The sequence below is a fragment of the Balaenoptera borealis genome, assembly GCF_965194805.1.
Source record: "Balaenoptera borealis genome assembly, chromosome: 2".
NCBI classification, from domain to species: domain Eukaryota; kingdom Metazoa; phylum Chordata; class Mammalia; order Artiodactyla; family Balaenopteridae; genus Balaenoptera; species Balaenoptera borealis.
In genome coordinates, this window is record NC_138867.1 from 20267496 (window position 1) to 20292636 (window position 25141).

Consider the following 25141-nt stretch of genomic DNA (forward strand, 5'->3'; position numbering starts at 1 on the left):
AGATCATCTCCACAAATGACAGTTGGTGATAAGAGTAATGATAATTTACCAAAACTAATCTAACATTCTGTAGAACACTCATTTAATACAACAAACTTAAAAACTTATGAATTAGCACCTATTAATACCACGAGCTGCAGAAAGATTAAATAACTTGTAAAAACTGAACCAGACCTTTTCTACCAGATAAGATAATGCCATGTAACCAATATTAATTTTTGAATAAATAGATATTTTTTGCATCCTTCTCCAAGATTACCAATACACCTTCTATAAACACAACCCATATTACAAAATATAGCATTTCTCTTCCCTTTATGTTATCTGTGCCTGCACTGGTACACAATGTTGGATTTCACTGTGTCATATATGAATATGTGAACATTTCTTAAGCTACGGCTGACGGTGCTTTTTTTTTTTTTTAGATAAATTTTAGCACAGCAGAATATTGTAGGCTTGTCAGAATCAGTCATGTGGTGAGATTTGTATGCATTCTTTAAAAGCATCCAGATAGAGATCTATAAGAATACTAACATTATGAATCTTCAGTGGCACTGCAGATGAAGAATCTAACACAATAACCAATCATTTAAAAAGGTCTGGTGGAATGAACATAATATTTGGATTTCCATAGTCCTGGGTTTGAATATTAACTCCCCATCCCTCTAGATGTGTGACTTTGGACAAGATCCTTCGACAATTGGGGGCACTTTATCCATCTGTAAAACTTCATTAGGTAAAATAAATAAGTTGAAAGATGTGCATTATGTTATGCCTTATTAGTTTAATTATTTCTGGTTTTCTTCAGCAAATGACAGAGAGGCTGGTAATATATCACAAGCTGGGGCTAAAAATTGTGATGGAATTTTGGCAGAGATAATTTTTCAAACTAATTTTTTTGGTACTTCAAGAAGGAAAGGCTGTTTATTCTTTCCTTTCTTATCACCAGCAAGTAATTTCAGGGTGCGTCATAGTTTTCCACAATCTCTCTCTTATTTCTACTTCCTTAAATTTATTTTAATTTTCGTCTATGCAAAGCAGTCTCTCCTTCATTCTTGGAGTTTATCATCCTTTTTTGGAGGAATCATTTTGAGAGAGTTATTTAAATATGTAGATGATACTACCCAATAAAGTTATAGACACAACATAGAAAAGCATATGTTTTATCCAGTGAAAAATATCACTATTAGTGAAGATTGATCCTGTGAACTAACCCTGGTATGATGGCTACACTTGTGATGAAATACCAGCTAAATGTTTGACCTTAACTTTGGTGTTGATTTTCAGGGATAAATACTGGTATAGTGCACTGCTGGTGCTCTGACAGCGTGACATTGATAGCGCCAGTATTCATCTCTTTTTATTATAATTTAAAAAAAAATGTTTTTACTGGAGTATATTTGATTAACAATGTTGTGTTAGTTTCAGGTGTACAGCAAAGTGATTCAGTTATACATATACATGTATCTATTCTTTTTCAAATTTTTTTACCATTTAGATTATTACAGAATATTGAGCAGAGGTCCCTGTGCTATACAGTAGGTCCTTGTTGGTTATCTGTTTTAAATATAGCAGTGTCTGCATATAAATCCATCTTTTTATCATTTATATTTGGCACAATGCCTCAGCTTCCCATAAAGGAAAGGTCCTTTGGATTCCATATGAATGCTGATTTTTTTAAATGTTAATGCTATTTACTATAAGAGCAATAACTGATCAGATTTTGTAATCATCTTTTCTCCTTTTATATTTTTAACAGGTAACCCATTATTAACCAGCAGAGTCAACATATTAATTAATGTCCTAGATGTCAATGAATTTCCTCCAGAAATATCTGTGCCATATGAGACAGCTGTGTGTGAAAATGCCAAACCAGGACAGGTATCTTATCAATATTGTTAATTAAGAGTGTATAAACACCCACTATATGCATGTGTTTTAGGTTATATGACCTTGCATGAATATACACACATGGATCTTATGTCTTCATAAAAGAAACCATAAAAGATAGTAAATTCTTTTGAATTAATGGTATGTTTTGGATGTGGAGTTAATACCACAGGGGATAAAGTGATGATGGCCTAGTGAATATTCTTTGTATAACTAAAAGTTCTAGGATTGCAGATTCTGCTGTTTTCCATTTGTATACTGTGGAATTTCTAAAGAACTTGTGACTCTAAATCCAGGAAGCAAGCAACTTTAGACTACATTCTTCTATAGTATTTCTTGCTTTGCTCACATGCTTTTATGAAAGGGTGCATAACAATTCTTAAGCCCTTGAAAAATGGAAAGCTTTCTCTGGTGGCCTTGAGTAGAGCATCTGGGTTATTCAAGCTATCTGAATTACATTTTCTTATTACGTATTGCTCTGGAGGGAGGTTCTGGTGGGGAGAGGATATGAGGAAGGACCATATAGTTGATGAAAGTTGTCGTCAAAATCCTAGAGTTTATGTGGACCATGGTGGGTAGCTAGCTTTTTTCTACACTATTAAAAATGAATGAGTGAATATATAATATGATATGATATAATATAATGTAATATAACATAATATAATATGATAGGAACCAGTCATGAGCAAATGGTAAGAGTGTGATATGAAACAAGAATATAATTAATCCAAAATTGTATACCTAGGTTCCAAAAGAAAAATACATCAGTATGCTTTGCTTTGCTGTCTATTTCAATTACCTTTAAATAGCATAACTACTCATTTAAGTAAATTTGAAGTTTTAATTCTTACTTGAAGAAATATCTCAATATTTAGAACGGTATCTTTATTGAAAAAGGTCCTTTTTTAATATCTAGTATTTGTTTCAATTTGAATGTTTTCTACTGCTTCATAGAATATTTGTCCCATAGTTCTAATCCTGTGATGTTCACTAGCCTTATAGGTATTAAATTAATATTAAATACAAGTTAAAGTAAATGTTCTCATTCACACATGCCCCACTTCAAGTGCTCAGTAGCTGTATGAGACGAGTGGCTACCATTTTTATTAGTTTAGATCTACAGTATTTCCATCAGTACAGGAACTTCTAGTGGACCGTGCTGCTTTATTACTGCTTTTGATAATTTGGGGAAAGTATTAACTTTATTACAGTATGACTTAGTCATATTTTCCCAAGTGATAAATTTGGATCGTTAATTTTGAATAGACACAGAAATAAATTTTTTTAAAGTTTTAATACTTTATCACTTTAAATGCATCCAAAATTTACATGGGGTGAACCTAGTGCCTGATTTATTGTCTGAAATAGTAGATGCTGCATAAATGTCTACATAAATAAATAACCTGAATTGGTTGTTTGCAGAGTTATAAGAGGTTTACCAAAATTCTACAACTTAGCTATTCTCCACTTTTCAGAGCCTTCTACTGCCACCCCAAAAATCCAATCCTTTATTTTTAGGTAATTTAGGAACATTAATTATTTCACAGCAATCAGAATTTTGTAATGCACTAAGTGAAAGCCTTTTGGAAATAGAACTCTATTTAATGCTTCTATGTTTTTCCAGTAAATTAAAGAGTTTAAAAAGTTGGGAATAGTAGAAGTTATTAGAGATAACTTGATTTTCTTATATTTAGACAAAGTGGTAAGGAATCTGTGTGGACATTGGAAGCTCTTTTTTTCTAATAAATACCTGTGGGGTATTCTGTGTCCTCTTGGGCCACATTTCCATACAAAACATAACCCTGAAATGTCTGAAATGTAGTATATGAGCATTTTCTGCTTTTGACCCCAGCCATCCTGACCCTTGTCTAGAAACTATGCATAGGAACTATCTATCTCTTCTGGACTATAATTGAATATGCATGCATGTATATATGTACGTATGCCTTATTAGCTATGTATCTATGTGTCTATCTATATTCAAAAGAAGTAAGAGAAAAGAAAGATGATGCTATATAAATCCATAGTGATTTACATGATGAACCAATGAAGTAAGGGAGTTGTTTTACTTAGGGCAATAACTCTCAAGTGTCAATTACAGATAAGTACCAGTTTATACCAAAAATTTCATCTCCGTATGCTGTTTTAAAGGATGTTTCTCCATTGTAAAGTTATGTTCTTGATAAGTTTTGATGTTAATTTAGTAAATAATTGTGCTAGTTGATAGCAAAGGCAAAACAAAACAGAACTTCACAAATTAATCCCCACATAATTTAAAGAAATTTTATGGGTGAGATATAGTAATCTGAGCACATGTGAAGGAAAGTTGAAGTTTTACAGGGTCTGTATGGTAATTATTTGACTAAATTGCCATATTTAGCCTTCGGTGTTGAATCCATGACAATTCTAAAGGCTAAATAGATCCTGTGTGACTGATTTACACTAAAATAGGGAACTGAATTTCTCATTAGAGGACCCATTGTCAAAATACAAAGTACTAGTACTGCACTAGACACTAGAAGCCCCAGTGTATACATTTGTGAGTTCCTGTGTGTTTCTGTGTGTGCCTACGAGCACACACAGCTATATGGGAAGGTAGATCATAGTCATAAGACTGGGTTTCAACCACGGAATAAAAACAAAAAGGGATAAATAACTGACATGTTTAATGGCATCAATCTAAGAGCACAGGATGCAGGCTTTGCCCACTGGGAGCAGGATGTCATACTTGAAATCTAAGGTCTTCCCCTGGCACATTCAAACTTAGTCTAAGAGTGTGGTCACCTGAGCAGCACACTGCTTTTATCCTCTTTGGCACACACTTCCTGAAATTCTTCCTGATGCAAAACCATTGGATATGTTAATAAATACCTCAAAGCCATTCTGATTTGCTTACGTATATAGTGAATTATCAGTTTCATAGTTTGGCTCTTGGAAGTTAACCTCCAAATTCTTCAGGGCATCTCATTGAAGTATCAGAATTTTAACTACTTAGATTACACACTTATGGGAACAATTTAGGAAAAATTTTGAAACAAGATTGGTCATACTTACTTCTTAAGAAAAAATATTCTATGAAAACACAATTTGTATCTTATCCACTGGGGGAAAGGAAACATAACAACAAAAACAGATCTACATCCTGTGTATCTCTTTCTCATCATTTTACTTAGTTATGAAAATAAAACTCATTCTCACAAACATGAAGATACTAAAATTTTGCTTTGCAAGGACTTTTAAATAATCAGGTTAGAAAGCATTTATTTCATGTAATTTAAAATGCAAGCAAGTACATTTTAATTTTATTTTGCTTATTAGTGAGAATTTTCAATGTCATTAACCTTTTTAGTTATGTAGATATCGATTTGGAAGTAGCCCATACCCTATACTTGTACCTGCCATTATTAACTGTAAATATTTAGCTATTTGTTTATTAAAATATTTGTAAATAATTGGCCTACTGATATGAATTCGAAAAATGTCATTTCTGTTTACTTGCATGTTTCATTAAAAAAACTTATTAGCCTGGTGTGTAGAGTTCCCTTTGAAACTGATGACTGATTTCAAGTCTCATCCCAACTTTGTTTCAGATAATTCAGATAGTCAGCGCTGCAGACCGAGATCTTTCACCTGCTGGGCAGCAATTCTCCTTTAAATTATCACCTGAAGCTGCCATCAAACCAAATTTTACAGTTCGGGACTTCAGAAGTAAGTTTAACAACATAAAAATTTACCTTTTATCATGCAACTTTGTAAAAGGACACAAATGTAGAAATCCATGCTCTTCCTAAAAGCACTCAAGCTCATAAAAATATAGAAATCCATATATAAGAAATACAAAATTTTATGGCTAGCAGTAAGCTAAATGTTAACCTATATAGACTATATCTAATGAGGCAAATTACTTCCATTTATAATGTGGACATTCCCTTAATGAGTCAAACAAACAATAGGCTATCTGGGAAATTGAATACTTTTCATGTTTTAAATATATCATTTGTTCTACATGCACTGCTTGTACATACAAGTAACTGTTTTTTTGAATAACACATGGTATGGCGCAGGTCAAGAATACAGGCTTTGTAATGAGGATGATATAGGTTTTCACTCCCACTGCATTACTACCTAATGGCAGATTATCGATATATTAAATTATACTAAAGAATTTCAACCTCATAGTTAAAATAAATTAACCTCAGGGTTTATTTATTAAATAAAATAGTGTATGCAAATCCTTTAACACAATGCCTAAAACCTATTACCTTTAAGGTAATTTTAGCTACCACCTCTGCCATCATAACTACACTTAAATTTCTACCACCACTGCTACTACCATTACTATCACTAATACTAATATTATCACATCTGCTGCTACTACAATCTACAAAAATATAAAGGACCCTGGATTAGATATAATAAAGCTAAGTACTGATCAGTTGCTCTGACTTTATTTGTTCTGTGACTTTGGATATTTTATCTCTTCTAAGTTTCTGTAGACATAATATAGGGAATAAAAACTCCTGAGTTCATAATATTGGGTAGAAAAAAGCTAATTCTTGCTAGATTCTATGCTTATGGAACAAATGAACAAGTGATAAGATGGATGATATAATGATGGTGATGATTGATAGGAATCAAAGGATGCTCTGAGAAAGTTAAAGTTAGTTTTCTTCAAATACTTGGGGGAAGGAAATTAGAGTCACAGAAGGAAATTCAATAAGATTTACGCCATCTAATAACGTAATGTGAGGAATGGCTGGGAATGAAACAAGGTCCCAATTATGAAAGGCCTAATAGGTAGGGATGCCACATGTTTTATCATGAAAACTGGAGTATGTTTGAGAATAGCAGTGGACAGTGTTTGTAATTTTAATTAGAGCAGCACACCTAGAATAGGGCTGTCCAAGTCAAACTGGACCATACGGTCAACCTGTCTACAAGTCATTTAAAGAGTGTATAACTTAAATCCAATGACCTGAGAAGTCTTTGAAAGGTTTACACAAGAGTTTAACATATTCAGATTGGCACTTTAGCAAATCAGTCTGGATGCAGTTTGGAAAAGACAATAGAAGGATACAAGACTACTTCTGATACTATTGTAGAAAATGGATGAGAGAATCTTGGATTAGGATAATCCAATGGATTAAGGTAATGGCTGTGAGGATAGAGGTGAGTGGTTGGAGATAGAATACATAGAGCTTCATTCTAGATCTCCTAGATTCCGTATGTAAATATGATGAAGAAGAAGACTAATACGACTTCTAGATCATTGGCTTGGGTAACTAAGTAGATGGTCACATCATTCAGGAATGAAAGTATTGACTATTTTCCACCATTTTATCTTTGCTGGAGAATCTATATATGATTAATCATAATAATATGAATCAGATCATCTTGCCTCAAAGTATAGTATTTTGTCATGATCTGAACATGTATTTGCCACTCATGCCATTTACCATAGCCCCTGTTTTATCTTGATATATTTTAAGTGTAATTTTAAGTTTTTTTGTTTAAATGGATAGACACTTTTTTTCACCTTTTTTTTTTTCTTGTGAGAACATTTAAGTTCTATTCTTTTAGCAAATTTCAATTATACTGTGCAGTGTTATCAATTACAGTCACCATGCTATATGTCAGATCCTCAGACTTTATTCATCTTATAGCTGATAGTTTGTACCCTTTTATCAACCTCTCCCTATTTCTCCCACCCCCAGGCCCTGGCAACCATTTTTCTACTTTCTATTTCTATGAGTTCTGCTTTTTTTTTTTTTTCTTACATTCCGCATATAAGTGTTACCATGCAGTATTTGTCTTTGTCTGGTCTATTTCACTAGCATAATACCCTCCAGCTTCATCCATGTAGTCACAAATGGCAGGGTTTCCTTCTTTCTTATGGCTGGATAATATTCCATTGTGTGTATATACAATATATATCGCATTTTCTTTATCTGTCAATCGATGGAAACCATTTTACGGGTGATAATGAGCTTTAATATGTCTTTTTTCTTCCCACCATGGACAGCATAATGAATTCTATATGGTCACATATCAATAATAATACTGGGTTGAAAATAAATCTTTAAAAAAGGGGAGACTGCCTTTTGACATAACATGTTCAAGAATATCAAACCCTTAGCTCCCTAAGTGCAAATATACCGGAGTCTCTGACTTCCTATTTCTATTAATCACTTTCACCCAGGTTTCAGGCTTTAATCCTTGACTGTTCCTTTCCCCAGACTCAAGTATACAACCATCAATGGCTGAAGATTTCAATATTGATTCAACTAGTCCCCATTTTTCTATTCCTACCGTCAACACAAGTGCCTAACACCACTGACTCTTAGTGGGAATATTATAATAGACATTTGGCAGGTTTATATTTTGTTTCTCAATTTAAAAATATCCTCTGTGTAATGACAAATTGATATTCCCCTGCCAAATTCTATCTTATCACATAAACTTTTCTCAGTTTTGTGCTTCCTACTGAAATGGGTATAGAGAAGGTGCTTAATTTTTCATTGTTGAAATTAGAATCTACAAATAGAATGAATGGAATATTACTGATATAGTAACATTTTTCTGACATTCTTGTATTTTAATGAGTACTATATCTTTCTAAAATTATTTTACCTGATTCCAAAGTGGGTATCATGTATGGCTACAGTGGACTAAATATTAGTACATTTCTAAAAAACAGCAAAATGTTTCTGGGAGTGACTTCAATAGACTCCAAAAATGAAATAGTGTTATGAATAAAACAAAAATTCCACTTTTCTGTACAGAAATAAAAGAAGTAAAGAACAAGTGCATGCAAAATAACACTTTCAATAGAAATATTAGTTGTACTAATATAAAATTTTAAATTCTTATTGCCTTGGATTATTCCAAGTAAATGTTGTATCATTCATTGTATCAAAATTAAAATGAAGTACTTTTGTGATTATATTAAAGTGATGATTATTATAATTCATGATATTTAAATATTTTAATGAATCGATGTTTCTCACACATTTTATTTTCCTTTCCATGTTTCTTATGATGTTTTGCAAAAGTGAAAAAAACATATATATATATTCACACATATACATATATATGTATTATAGATATGGATTAGGGAAACATCAAAAATCAAGCTTTATCTGAAATATTATATTGATATTTGTCAATTTTAAAGAACAGGTTCTTAGGTAAGATGTTATACTGACTCATCCTTTGTAATCTTGGCTCTTCTAATCATGTAAGAAAACATCCGCTGAAGTATTTTTTCTCTGTGAGATTTTGATGTCATAAAAAATAGTCTGTCAACACAACATACTCTTGTCTTGTAAACAATTTTCTATTCTTTCTGAATAGAAAATTTAATTCGTACACCAGACAAGATTAATGTCTCTTCTTTTCCTAAGGATTGTTTTGAATACATTTGATTACATTTTGGCAGCTTTCATAATGATAAAAGAAAGAATTAAAATATGGATGTATTTTGCTGACTCAAGAAGAGCTTCCTACTGTTTAACAGATACCAACTTGAAGATCTGAAGTGATGCTCATGGTAACCATCTTATCATAAATGTCATGTTTTGTAGACAACACAGCTGGCATTGAAACCCGAAGAAATGGATACAGCCGCAGGCAGCAAGAGTTGTATTTCCTCCCTGTTGTAATAGAAGACAGCAGTTATCCTGTCCAGAGCAGCACAAACACAATGACTATTCGAGTTTGTAGATGTGACTCTGATGGTACCATCCTGTCTTGTAACGTGGAAGCAATTTTTCTTCCTGTAGGACTTAGCACCGGGGCTTTGATTGCAATCCTACTGTGCATTGTTATACTCTTAGGTTGGTTTCAATATTAATCACATATTCTCCCTCTCTCTCTCCCCCTCCCTTCTTTGTGTATCTCACTCCTCATTTTAGCATGTAAATCAGTTTTTCTTCATTGAGATGCTACATTTGGATAGAAGGAAGACTATCTATCTATACTGAATTATATAATTATTATTAAAGTTAATTATATTATGAGTGCTAATTTTCTATTTTATTCCACATGGAAATATACCAATAGAAATAAATCAATAACATCATCAAAAATATAAAAGTATGTTCAAGCCCTAGGGAATTTTCAAGTAATAACAGTTTGTGGCACTTGCTGCGATGAACTTTTTTATGACAAATATCTCATTTGCAGCAACGGTTTTAAATTCATTTTTTACATCCTAGTAATTATTGCTGCCTAATAAAGTGTTGTATAACCTTTAAAATTATACTAGATGAACAGTAGTTGTCAAGTACCAGTTTGATAAAGAAATAAAGAAAAGAGAAAGAACAGGAAAGAAGTAGAAGGTAAAAGCACCTCCAAATTTTTTTTCCTGTCTAAAGTGCTGGCCAGACACAATTCTTATTCCACTTTTCTCAGATCTCCTCACATCAAAAACTCTAACCATTCCCACTAGAACAGAACAGAACACAGTGAAATATCAAGAAGTGCAGCAAAGGGAAAGGATTGAAGTAAATGTATTCTGTAACATCTCTGTGAGAATGAAAACCTACTTTAGGGGTTTCCCTCTTACATCAGCTCTGTTCAGCTGACTGTATTTCATTTATTCATTCGCTGCCAGATTCACAAAAGCAAAGACAGATTTTCTATTTTTCTAAGCATTCCTTTAAATTAAAATTGCAACAGAAGTACAGTTGGGCACTGTGGGATCAGCTTATATATTCATGTTTATTATTTAACCAAAATATTCTGACAAATGCACATACCTACCTTTATCTCTAGGATAGAAAACAGAATTTTAAAAACTTACTAGGGTGTAAAGCATGGTACAAGGCATTATATACTAATTTGTGAAGAACATTCTCTGAGTCAGAAGCTCATTTTGGTTTGGAGGGTAGAGTTCTGGTCCAATTTGCATGATGCAGATATTAATTCCACGCAAATAACCTTGATGTGTAGAACAAAGTATTCTTTATGTCCTTAAAATTTAGAATTATAAATTATATCTGACATCTGTTTGTGCTGATGATATAAACCCCTTTAAAAGGGAAGATGCAAAATAGTGTTCTCACACCTGAAGTTGAGCAAGATCAATTAGGTGTTTAACTTCAAAACAAGCGCTTCTTTTTCATACTCTTGGGGGCTGTCTGAGTCCCAGAGTATTTCCGTATCCACCTAGCATGATTTGGCATATTCTGGATGCTGGTCTTTGTCCTCTTTGGCCCTCTTACAGTGTAACAATTCATGTTGCTTAGGTTAGCATTATCACGTACTGTCATCTGCCACTCATTCATCCAAACATTTACCAAGTGTCCACCCTGCTCCTAGTTGTGGATTGCTAGTACACAGCTGCGAATGTTGACACTCTTAGTCTTGCCATGGGGTCTGCTTACAAATCCGTCTATTCTTTGATCTCCTTAGCCAATCTCATACCCCTTTAGATATTCCAGTAGATTCTTAGCCATTTTAATGTCTTTTTTAGGGTGAGAGGTAGCATGAGAATCTTGTGGTGCTTGGGAACTTCTATTTGACCCTCAAGCACATCTAACTAGTCTCTTTCTCAGCCATAGATACTCTAAAGCCATTTTATACATATGCAGGGTTTCTCTGTGAGGTTTACAGTCTCTCACACACTCTCTGGGTGAACAAACAATAGTGCTTTTAGTTCTGAGATTTGCCTAAAGCCTGGAAGGAGTGCAGAGTGCTAAACATCTCTGCAAGGCCCATTGTACAGAAACTCTACCTATATCTCCTCTGTCTTCCTCCTTAATTTTGGAAGAAGAGGGAATAAATGGGCTTTTATCATCATGCAGTCTCCTACTTTCTAATCCTATGACAAGAGTCTTTCTTCCAGACTCTGTTATGGTAAATCAAACACTTTGGCTTTCAATCTATTGCCACCACTATGGAGGAGAGGGGGGGAGTATTATGCCGGGCAAAGTTGAGCACTGACTTCATGGTGTGAACCTGTGCTTATTTACTCCCAGAAAAAAAATAAACACTGTTGATGTAATGACGGCTGTGAGTTAATGGGGAACAAAGAGATATTCAATAATGAGGGTCTATAAATTAACTATTTCAAAATATTATCTTGCTTCAAGAAGGTAACCTGAATACTAGACTTTTGGTTTGGAAAATATCTCAATATGGTAGGACACAGAAATTTAAATAATTTGTGGTCTTAGCTGACATAATTTGAAAAGCTAAGGCCCTTATATTCTATATTCTCTCTCTCTCTTTCTTGTTTATTGTATTTAAAAGTGTCACGTAATTTGTGTTTATTTCATTATAAATACAGTAATGTTAACAACTGAGAAATATAGGTATGAATAATATCTAAGTGTTAGCTATGGGCAAACAATATTCAAGTTTTATTACTTCAATACTATACAGTTCTCTGTATGATTGGAACAACCATTCTTTTCTTTCTTTTTAAATTTTGTAACGCACACTTTTTACATGACACTGAGATATTTAAATACAATGCATGTTAAATATAAGGCTACAATTGTTTGATTTTTGTGAATAATTTTGCTATGGTTTCATATTAGCTACAATTTCAAAATGAAGTTGAATTTAAACAATGAAAAAAAGTCAACATAGATATGACCCTTATAGATTACAGTATGTTTACTTTGAAAATAATGGGGTACCATTAAAAACACTCAGCCAGCCCTGATCAATTTTATTTTTTATGGAGAGATGGGCTGACATATTCTCATATCGCAATTTTTGTCTTGTTCTAGCCATAGTTGTGCTGTATGTAGCTCTGCGAAGGCAGAAGAAGAAAGACACCCTGATGACCTCTAAAGAAGACATCAGAGACAATGTTATCCATTATGATGATGAAGGAGGTGGGGAGGAGGACACCCAGGCTTTCGACATTGGTGCTCTGAGAAACCCAAAAGTGATTGAAGATAACAAAATTCGCAGGGATATAAAACCAGACTCTCTCTGTTTGCCTCGTCAGAGACCACCAGTGGAAGATAACGCAGACATAAGGGATTTCATTAATCAAAGGCTACAGGAAAATGATGTGGACCCCACCGCCCCACCATACGATTCATTGGCGACATATGCCTATGAAGGCGATGGATCAGTAGCCGACTCTTAGTTCCATAGAGTCTCTGACCATGGAAGCGGACCAGGACTACACCTATCTAACAGACTGGGGACCGCGCTTTAAAGTCTTGGCAGACATGTTTGGTGAAGAAGAGAGTTATAACACTGATAAAGTCACTTAGGGGAGAAGCAAAGGCTAAAACACAACCAACAAAAGAAATTTAAGAGAAAGGAACATAAATAGAAATCACACTTCTACACACACACCACACACACACGACACACACAAACACACATACCAGGCTTTCTAGGACAAGATTCCTTTGATTATTTGGTTTCTAGCAAGTTGCTATATTTATCATATTGTCAGTTTTGGTTTACTCTGCCAACACAAGGTAATTCCTAAAATGTGTACTTGCTTGGTTTTGTTCTGTTATTTTGGAAACACACTTGAGACAAGCTCAGGCCTATTAAATACAATTTACTGACGTGACAACCTAGAACGAAGATAGCTATGTGGCATCACGGTGGAAGAGTGTTAGATTTTTCTTAATTCCACTAAAGTGCCTATTGAAACTCTTATTATTTAAAGTCGTGTAGAGTACACTGTGCTGTGATGGCTTTGCGGGATTCAGACACAGAGGACATAAAACAAAGACACTGGCTTTATGTCAAGGAGCAATAGCAACACGCAGACTTCTCATTCCTTTTAAGGAAAAAAGAAGAATACTTTCTGAACTCCATCTTCTTATAATGAAAATGCTCTTTTTTTTCTTTTTTAAACTGTATGCCAAAACACATTTGTTTTTCCTACCCTCTGAGAAAAGTGAAATAAATGCGATAATATCAAATTCAATATGTAAGTCCCAAATTTTAAAAGCAATGTTTGATCTTAATATTGGTTCCTATTAAAGGTGTTCATGAAAATATTCATTGTTTTCCAAAGAAATAAAATTTTTAAAAAGAAAATTTTAAAAAATCCTCTTTATAAAGAGAGGCCTCAGGGCTGAAGCTCCACATTAAAATAAATATTAGTTTTGTTTTAATATTGTGCCAGGGTGTGGAAGGGTGGAAGGTTGGTTTTAGCAAATCACCAGATCATTGCAGTCTTCAGTCATAGATAAAATTTAAGTTGTGTTTTCATGAAACATTTTTTTGGGAAAAAAAAATGTCATTGATTTAAACAGGGGAAGAGAAATTGATATACAGCTTCTCAGAGTTTCTTACAGTCTAGTGATTCTTTCATGAACAAAGAAAATAAAATATTTATCAAATAATACAGAATGGATTTATAGCATGTCTAAAAATATTTATTAAGCAGTACCAAACAAATGAAAGATCAGGGACTTCAGAAAATTCAAACCAAATACTAACTCTTAAAGTGAACACAAATGCAAAATCTGGTAGTTGATTTATTTTATTAACATGGATTTCAACTTTGTGAATATCGTTATTATATTGGAGCTCAGAGAGGCTTCTTTACGCATCATCTACAATAATTCTAATATAAACAATACCATAAACCTCCTCTGTAAAAACTTTTACTTTTTAATTTGATGAGATTTCTAATACTAGAAATACTAGATTTTATAAGCAGACAGGTAAGCTACACTCATTACATTACTTTTAAATGAACTTTACACTATCCAGAAATACACTTAACAAAACAGGTAACTAACTATAAGGTAATAATATATTTTCTTAATATTATAAATATACAAGTGACTACTGAAATATTAAAACAAAATAAAAGTTATTTATAGATCCATTCTGCAGACATCATCAATACCTGTGTTTATGAAATATTTATAATTATATTTGTATTGCAAAGTGTGAAAGCAAAAATTCACACATGGGGAAAACAGTTAGAAATATAAATAATATAGGCAAATTATATTCAGTCCTATTTATTATTAAATGCTTACTTCAAAATATATAACTGATAATTATGTTGTGGCAATTAGGCCATTTGAATCTGCATTTCCCATCGCTCTTTTTATGTCTCATAATTGCAGATTCTCCTTGTCATCCTTACCAAGAACAACTGTTGAATTCCTTTTCCTCCTCTCAGGACTTCGACTTCACCTTTGTCTCATCCCTGGGAACTTCAATAGAATCTTGATGTAGTGTGATAATTTGCAGTATAATTTGCTTTGGGAAATATTTATGTAATTTTTAAAAAGCTGACGATGTCATAACCACTCTGGAGCAAAAATTAAGTCAACATCTAGGTTTTCCCCAGCAATATGACTGGGTATGCCATGATGTGAGGCCCTTTGAAGAAGGTTAATATGCAAATCACTTCCAGCTGACCAAATGATTCTTGTCAGGAATTACTGCATGTTGCACCTTGCTAGAGAATCTGAGTGCCTCTGCATGCATTCACATATCAGAAGCAATGACAGCACAAAGAAAACTTGGGAGGGGCAGGTCATTTCAAACCACACAGCTGAGATACTAAGCAAGTACATGAAATTGGTGGATCTTACTTTCTCCACACTAATCATCTTTTTTTAGTACCTCTATCTTTTATGTTTGTTACACCACTGCATTAGTTTGTTATGGCTGCCATAACAAAGCACCACCAGAGTGGGTGGCTTAAAAAAACAGAAATTTATTTCCTTGCAGTTCTGGAATCTAGAAGTCTAAGATAAGAGTCTGCAGAGTTGGTTTCTTCCAAGGGCCTCTGTCCTTGGCTTGTCCATGGCTCTCATTTCTCCATGTCTTCATGTGGTCTTTCCCCTGGGCTAATTCCTCTTCTTCTAAGGACACCAATCATACTGAGTCCACTCATATGACCTCTTTTTATCTTAATTAACTATTTAAAGGCCTTATCTCCAAATATAGTCATATTCTGAGGTACTGATGGTCAAGACTTCAAAATATGAATTTTAGGGGACACAATTCAGCCCATAACAACCACACAGATGTTAACAGAAAAAAAAAAACAAAAAAGTGTTTGATTTACATCAAACAAACAAACAATGTGAAAAAAACAAAACAAAGCAAAACAAAAACCATGAATGGAAATAATTTCATGTACAACGGGAAACCACAAAAGTGACAAGGTGAAAAGAGGTCTTTTGGTGCTCATATATTGGAAATATTATGGGATATCTTTCACACTACTGAAAGCAGTAGGCCTAATATTTCAATACTTATAAATAACTTGAGATTCTTTTTTATTTATAACATCACAGTAACTGGCCTTCATTCAAGAGTTAAGCAATATAAAAATTCCTTAGAATTTACATGGGGGATTTTGACTATTAATAATAATCATGCATAACTTTTTAATTACGTTGCATGTTTACCTTTACAGAAATATATGTGGACATATTCTATGTAACATATGTATGTTATATGTTTTTTAAAAATGTAACTTTTGTGTTCAAAGAAGTATTAGATCAACACAAAAGAGTGAACTAGTGGTGTGATACACTAGAAATAATCTAAAATTGCTTTTATACCAAATTCTATCACTAACTGGAAACGTCATATGGAGCCAAATTCTATCACTAACTGGAAACGTCAATATGCTTCCTGTCATCTATTCTCTTTGGTAAAATGAATCTGTTGCTCTTGTTGTTATCTAAGTTTCCTCTGAAATTTATTGACTCTTAAGTTCTAGTTACATTTACATGAAGCCCATTAATTCATTTACATATTGATTACATAAAATTATGAGAATCATAGAGATCTTTAAAACAAAATATGAATCACAAAATTCTTTGAAGTACGGATGTGATTGATTACACATTGACACACCACGTTCCACATCAGGAGAGCCAGACAAATACTTCTTAAGTAAAAACTGTCAAAATTCTTCATCAAGATGGAATGGTAGAGAAGTGCATAGGAAGAGAGAGAAAGAAATGTTAAAAATAGAGCCCTAATCTTGAGCCAAAGAGGAAAAGCAAGTGATATGAAGAAAACGTTAGAAGGGATGTGTTATCCCTTATCTTTAGGAGGAGGACATTTTAGAAGTCCTTGGAAAAGTTTCAGTAACTGTTGTATTAAAACAGGAATTCCTAAAAGCAGATGTAAATATGCAGTTACTATATTTGAAGTGAGTCCCAAAATATGGCGAGGTCTGAAAAGAATTAATAAAATGTCAGTAAAAACATCAGTTTACTTCCTAAGAGAAGAGTGGGAGGGAGATAATTTTGTAAATGTCTCCATGTTTGAAAATTTCTCTTGCCTCCTCATCTGATGTATAGCTTAGCTAAGTACACAATTACCACTTAGAATTATTTTTCCAAGAATCTGATCATTTCTTCTCTTACATCCATTGTTACAAAACAGTATACACACATATACACACATACATATGCAATTAAATGTTTGATCATTCCAATTTGCAGCAAGTTTTGGATTGTCACTTAATTCTTTTATTCAAGTCCTTTATATTTCTTAGTGTAATGGATTTTCATAACTATCAGTCAGTCACTAAATTTTTCAAAAAGGAGTTAAACTTTATTAGGAATTTTTTTTAATTGCCCCCACTTTAAGATGAATAAATAGAAGGTAGAGTGTCCAAACAACTTGTGCAGAACCAATAAATAATAAACTAATAGATGGCAAAGCCCTTCAATTGTGAAGAGTTTGAGTACATTTATTTTTCAACTTCCTTTCTGGGTTCTTCCCATAATTTTTCCAACTTCTACACTGTTATATATTACATTGCAACAACGAGTGTAATTAATGCAAACTCCTGGGAATTCCGGGTCATACTACAACACAATATGGTACTTCCTTAAAAGAGAAAATAATCTAAACATCATTGATTCTGATATCAGTATCTTACCCAGTAAGCAAGATTTTAAGACACAGCAGTTGCCTACAAGACAAATAAAAACTTGATTATACAACTGAAAATACTGATCTCCATATTACCAAGAATCAATGAATTTGAAACTATATCAGTTGCACATTCTTTTAAACATTCACATTAATGATGTATATATATTATCCTGACCTTAACTCTCCTGAATTTTCCATCCAATTATGTCTATTTCCCCTTCTTTTTAACTTCCCATGGGTACAAATATACTTTAGCCCTTATTATCACTTAAATCTCCAATTTCTAAGTTCAATTTACTTATCTTATGTCTCTCTCAATCCATCATCCACTGAATATGGTATTTGCCATGATTGAAATTTCCAATATGTTGCCACCAAAAATTACCTGAGACAAACAATTCTCCCGTTCTCCTCTTCTGCTCTGTCAACATTTTTAAAAATGTGACAACAGTAATAAAAGAGCTACTCATCACTGAGCATATACTTTGCAAAAAATATGCTGCAAACATTTAATGCTAACAATAATTTGATGAGTTACATTATTATTATTATCTGTATTTCATACATGAGTAAACTAGGCTTAGACATTTGAAGTAACCTGTTTACTTAGACATATTTAGCAAGTGACAAAACCAGGGCCCTAACACAATTATCATATGCCCGATCCAGCCCTTACCCCATGAGATACAATATACTGCACTTTCACCTCTCTCACTTATAACCAACCATTTAAAAACCTGAATTCTGGTCTCTGTTCCTACTGTGTTCCTTTGAAGTTCACTAGTAACTTTATAGTTGAAAAGCCCCAATGATTCTTCCTTTTACCTTTCTGCAATTTCTATAGAGTTAAGCATACCTTCATAACTCACCTTCAATTTCTACTTCCACCTCTTGGTTCACTGATTTTTTCTTTCTTCTGTTAATGCTTCGTATACCCCTCAGACAGTCTACATAAATAATCCCACGGAGTCTTCCCATCTGTTTTCATTTCTTTTTTATACCATTGAGATTTGGAGATCTCTTGCTATAGTCGTGATTTTTCATAATATTCAATGAATCGTTAAATCGCTATTTATACATTTTCTCTCTAAGCAAGATGAGGAAGTTTTACTTGCGTATATTTATACTTTCTGAACACATATACCTGGCCAATCTATTAGCTTCAAATTCATTAGATCCAAGTCTATACCTTTCTCTTTCAGAGTTCAGTATTTGTGTTGTTACTTGGGCTCTGAACTTTCCTTCTATTCTTCTGTCTGTCTGTCTGTCTGTCTCTCTCTCTTTCTCTCTCTCTATATATACATATACTCTTTCAAAATACATTGTTATTTTACTATTGAAATAAACCTAATCTTTTAAAGTGTCTAAGGCACTACAGAAAATTTTTGTATTTTCCACACCCAACCATACAAAATCATATTAGTTTGGTGCATTTGTTACAATTAATGAACCAATATTTACATCTTTTTATTAACTGAAGTCCACATTTTGTTCAGATTTCTTTATTTTTCCCTAATGGACTTTTTCTGTTCCAGGGTTCCATACTTGATAGAACATTACATTTAGTCATCAAGTCTTCTTAGGTTTTTCATGGTTATGATAGTTTCTCAGACTTTCCTTGTTTTAAAAAACTTTTACAATCTTGAGAATTACTTGTCAAGTAATTTGTAGAATATTCCTTAACTGATATTTGTCTGATTTTTTGGTCTCATGATTAGACTGGTTACATTGGGTTTTGGGAGGAGGTAAAGTGTCAAGCTCATCATATTATATCAAAGGAACATCCTAAGGAAATAACTTATTACTGTCGATCATCTGGCTGTCATTTGTGCAGTTTCTTCACTGTAAATTATTTATTTTTCCCTAATTCCAAACTGTACTCCTTGGAAGAATGTCACTATGTATAGCATACAATTAAGGAGTGCAGCATTATACCTCACCTCTTGAGGGCAAAGTATCAACATAAAATATTTGGAGTTCTCATAAAATATTAGGAGTTTGTTCTCCATTTACTTATTCAATCATTTATTTATTTGAGTAGGGATGCATAGAGATTTAATACTTTTGTTCATAATCTAACACTACTATATTTATAAAGCTATTTCAGTTGGTGCCTGTGCTACTTAACAAATCCTCATTACTGCCTAGTTTGTGTTTTGGTTGGTTGGTTGGTTGGTTTGTATGTCTTGAGCACTTTCTTACATTCTGCCACTATAAGCTCCATGCTCCTTTTGTATATTTCCTGCCCTGGTTCTCTCGAATCAGGCATTCCTCCAAAAAGCCTTGCTTTCTTTTATTGGCAAAATAATATTACAAAGATCTGGATATTAAGTGTGCTCCTTGCTACTGAGGTGTTTGTATTTCTGGGTCCTCTCAAATGACAGAACGAGAGACTATGTATGTGTATAACAACTAGAGTACATGCATACACACACTCATATATATAAGTACATATATATGCCTCTATATGTAGCCATCTGTACCTTTATTAAACTAAAAGTGAGTTCATACTGATATCTCAGAGTCTAATCCATTACCACATGGATCATAATATATCGCCTTCTGTCTCACTTATATGCAACCTCACAGTACAACACTGAAAATCCTACGTCTCAACATTTGCTATTTATTTACTTAATTGTTCAATTCTGGGACATATGCATAGTATATCAGAATTGTTAATCCATACTCTCACTCAAAACAACTTTGAGTTGTATCACCTTTAGTCGTACGGACCCCACTCACTTCCAAAGACTTAGGTCACAACCTTTTTACCTCAGTGAAATTGTTTCATTCATTTGTTTAACAATCAGATTATTTTGTCACATTCTTCATTGAATTCTTGGACCCTCTAACCTCTTTAAAATATATGTTTAAAATTTTTATATGTGTTGTAAATTACTATAGATTTTGACAAATTCATGGTGTTATGTATCCACCATTACAGTCCCATATAAAATAGTTTCACTGCTTTAAAAAAAATTCTTTGTGTTTCAAATACTACCTGATTCCTGGTAACCACTCATATGTGTACTCTATTTATAGTTGTGTCTTTTCCAGATTATCATAGAAATGAAATCATCCAGTACATAGTCTTTTCACGCTAGCAGTACAAATTTAAGACACATCTATGTCTTTCTGTGGTGGAATAGCCCATTTCTTTTTATCCCTATCATTCCATTGTATGGATGTACCACCGTTTGTTTATCTATTCACATACTGAGGGACATTTTGGTTGCTTCGAGTTTTTTTTGCAATTATGAGTAAAGCTGCTATAAATATTTGTGTACAGGTTTTTATATGAACAGAAGTTTTCAAATCATTTGGGTAAATACTTAAGAGCCCAGTTATTGGATTGTATGGTAAGACTATGTTTTCTTTTGAATGAAACTACCAGTGTCTTCCAAAGTGGCTGTGCTATTTGGCATTTCCACCAGCAATGAATGAGAGCTTCACTGTTATTCATTCTCACCAATTCTGGTATTGTTAGTATAGATTTTAGCTATTTTGATAGGTGTGAAGTGGTATCTCACCGATTTTTTTTAAATTTACATTTCCTAGTGACAAATTATGTTTAGCATCTTTTTATATCTTTATGTGTCATGCCATCTATATATCTTCTTTGTTAAGGTGTCGTTCAGCTCTATGTCTATATTTTTCATTGTTTTTATCTTCCTATTGTTTGGTTTTAAGAGATTTTTTATATTTTGGAGCTAATTTTTTATGAGATATACGCTTTGCTAATATTTTCTCCAAGTCTGCAGCTTGTCTTTTAATTCTCTTAAGTATCTTTTACAGAGCAGACATTTTTAATTTTAATAAAGTCTAATTAATATATTATTTATTTCATGGATCATGTTTTTTTGATTGTATCTCAAAGTCATCACCAAACCCAAAGTCAGTTAGATTGTCTCCAATTTCTTCCAAAGAAATTTAATAATTCTGCATTTTAATTTTAGATCCATAATCCATTTTGAGTTACTTTATGAAAACTATATTGTGTGTGTTGAGCACATTTTATTTTTGCATATGGACATTCAGTTTTTCCAGCATACTTTGTTAAAAGAACTATCCATTCTCTGTTGAATTGTCTTTGGACCTTTGTCATAAATTAGATGAACATATTTTTTGGGGTTTATTATGGACTTGCTATTCAGTTCCATTGATCTTTGTGACTATTCTCTTTTCAAAATCAAGCTGTTTTAATTACTGTTACTTTATGTAAGTCTTGAAATCTGGGAATGTGAGTACTCCATCTTTGTTCTTCAATGTTTTGTTGACTATTCTAGGTTTTTGTTTTTCTATATGAAATTTAGAACCCATTTGTTTATACCTATAAGGTAGCTTGTTGGGATTTTTATAGTAATTGCATAGAATCTATAGATAAAATTGGAAGCATTAATATCCTAACGATATTGAGTCTTCTAATCCATAAATACAGACTATCTCTAATTTATATGTTCTTTGATTTCTTGCTTAATATTTTGCAGTTTTCTGCATATGGCTCTTACACTTGGTTTATTAGATTTATACCTAGATATTTTTTGGTGTGTATTATAAATGGTATTTTTAAAATTTTAAATTCTCATCATTATTGCTGATATATAGGAAAGCACTGACTTTTGTTTAAATTGAATTTGTATTCTGCCATCTTGCTATATTTGCTTACTATTTCAGGATAGTTTTTTGGAGATGATATGACTTTTATACATAAACATTCATATCATATTCAAATAAAGAATTAAAAAAGGTTTTTTTCCATTCCAGTCAATATATTCCTTTTATTTCTTTTTCTTTTCTTATTGTACCAGCTAAGAATTTCACTATAATGTCAAACAGCAATGGTTATAGCAGACATCTTTGTCATGCTTCCAAATTTAGAGGTGTTATAGAGTTCCTAATCAGTATATGATATATATAGTTTTAGGAAATTCCCTGGCGGTCCAGTGATTAGGACTCTGTGCTTTCAGTGCCATGGGCATGAGTTTAATCCTTGGTCAGGGAGCTAAGATCCCACAAGCCACATGGCACAGCCAAAAAATATATATATATATATATATATTTAGATATTTAAAAATCAAGTGTGAATGCTTCTTATTTCTAATTTGCTGAGATTTTAAAAATTATGAATGGCTGTTAAATTTTGTCAATTATTTTCTGTGTTAAATATTACAATCAAATGATTTTTCTTTGTTAGCCTATTGAAATGGTGGATTACAGTGATTAATTTTTGAATGGTAAAATGGCCTTGACTTTGAATGAATCATACTTGTTTGTGGTATACATACATCACCTTAATATCAAAACCAGAAATGTCATTGAAAGAAATGAAAAACATAAAAATCCTCTATAAATGGTAGCATACCAAATGCAATTACATTTAAAATATAGTAGTCTTTATTTTCCCTTATTTTAAAGTGATTTCTGGTTTTGATATTGAGTTAATGTTGACCTCATAAAATGAATGTGGTATTATTACTTCTCATTGTATATTCTGGAAAATATTATGTGCAATTGGTATTATTTCTTCCTTAACTGTTTGGTAGAATCACCCAGTGATATAATTTGGGCCTGGTACATTTCTTATTGAAAGCTTATTAATTATGAACTTATTTAATGGATACAGGGTTATCCAAGTTATTTATTTCTCCTTGTGTGAGTTTTGGGAGTTTGTTTCTTCAAGGAGTTGATCCATTATAACTAAGTTATCAACTTTGTGGGCATAGATTTGTTCACAGTGTTAATATTATTATCATTTTGAGATCTGTAGATCTATAGTGATGGCCCCCCTTCTTTCATTTCTTATATTATTCACTTGTGTCTTCTCACCTGATTTTTTCCTGGTTAGGCTGGTTGGAATTTTGTCAATTTCACTGATTTTTTTCAAAGAACCGGGCTTTGTTTTTATTGACTTTTCTAATTCTCATTTCAAATTTTATTGATTTCTGTTCTAATTTTAATTATTTTATTTTAATTATTTTAACCTTAAATTTTTCTTCTTTCCATAGTTCTCCAAGATAGAGCCTTAGGTTATTTATTTTAGATCTTTGTTTTTTCTAATATTATATATCCACTTAAGGCCATATATTATATTTCCCTGTACACACTAGTTTCCCTTCATCTCTCAAAATTTAAAGAGCTGTATTTTCATTTCCATTTAGTCCAAAATATATTTTTAATTTATTTGGAAACTCCTTAAATCCATGTGTTATTTAGAAAAGTGTTGCTTAATTTCTAAACATTTAAGGATTTTTTTGGTTATATTTCTCTTTCTGATTCCTACTCTAATTCTATTGTGAGTTGAGAACAGTCTGTGTGATTTTTAAAACTTTATTAAGGTGCGTTTTATAGCACAGAATAAGGTCCATCTTGGTAATTGTTCAAGAATGTTTATTCTACTGTCTTTTGATGGAGTATTCTATAAATGTTAATTAGATAATGTTGATTGATAGCGCCATTCAGAGGATGTATATTTTACAGATATTTCTCCTCCTTTATCTACCAGCTACTGACAAGAGATGTTGAAGTATCCTATAAAAAGAATGGCTTTTTCTATCTCTCCTTTAATTTCTATCAGTTTTTGCCTTATATACCTATTTAAGGTTATAGGTCTTCTTGGAGAGTTGATTTCTTCTTTATGCCTGGTAAATTCCCTTTTTTATCTCTAATAATCTTGCTTCTGCTCTGTTCTGAAGTCTGCTTTGTCTGAAATTAGTATAGGTACTCTTGCTTTCTTTTGATTATTATTAGCATGGATACTTTTATCTATCCCTTTACTTTTTGACTTACGGCATCTTTATGATTTAAAGTTCTTTCCATGTATATACAAAATATCATTGTGTGTGTTCTTAATCTTCTCTGATAATTTCTGACTTTTAATTGGTGTTTTTAGAACATTATACTGGAGTCCTTCTGTGTAGTGGGAAGGTTTGAAAAGGGGGAAAGCTCTATAATCTTCTGATTAAATCTCAATGTTTTAGTAAGACTGTGTCTCAAGTCTGTGACTTTCAGAAGTATTTGTCCAGAGTTACAGTGTTTTAAAAAAAAAAAAAATCACCTTATCTCTGCTCTCTTCAGTGTTTTCCAATCTATTTTTTAAAGTTTTTAAAAATGTGCTGCATGAGAAAATCCTCATTCCATGCTAATATATGCACTTATATATTAATGCCATAATTTTCTTCATATAAAAATGTAGTTAATATAGAGAGCCAAATTTTCACTGAATAGAAATAAACTAGAATAAAATTTAATTGAAGAGTCTCTAAAAAAAAAATGAAATACGCTAAACATTCCATTCTAGTGTTATTTCCACATTAATTTTTAAACATGATTGCTTGCGTGTGTGTATGCATACTTACATACATGTATATCGCTCAAAACATTATATATGCTG

General features: G+C 32.6%; 1 protein-coding gene across 1 annotated transcript in view; it reads left to right on the forward strand.

The window, feature by feature from the left end:
- The window catches only part of LOC309623106 (cadherin-12-like), a gene marked incomplete at its 5' end in the record, with an annotated part of 85410 nt that extends 71020 nt beyond the window's left edge, over positions 1-14390 (forward strand). Inside the window, 5 exon segments of the mRNA XM_082379620.1 lie at positions 1760-1881; positions 5481-5598; positions 9474-9725; positions 12630-12990; positions 12992-14390. Of these exon segments, the coding sequence (XP_082235746.1) occupies positions 1760-1881; positions 5481-5598; positions 9474-9725; positions 12630-12990; positions 12992-13127 (989 nt within the window). The 3' untranslated portion in view covers positions 13128-14390.
- Positions 14391-25141: the final 10751 nt, after the last annotated feature.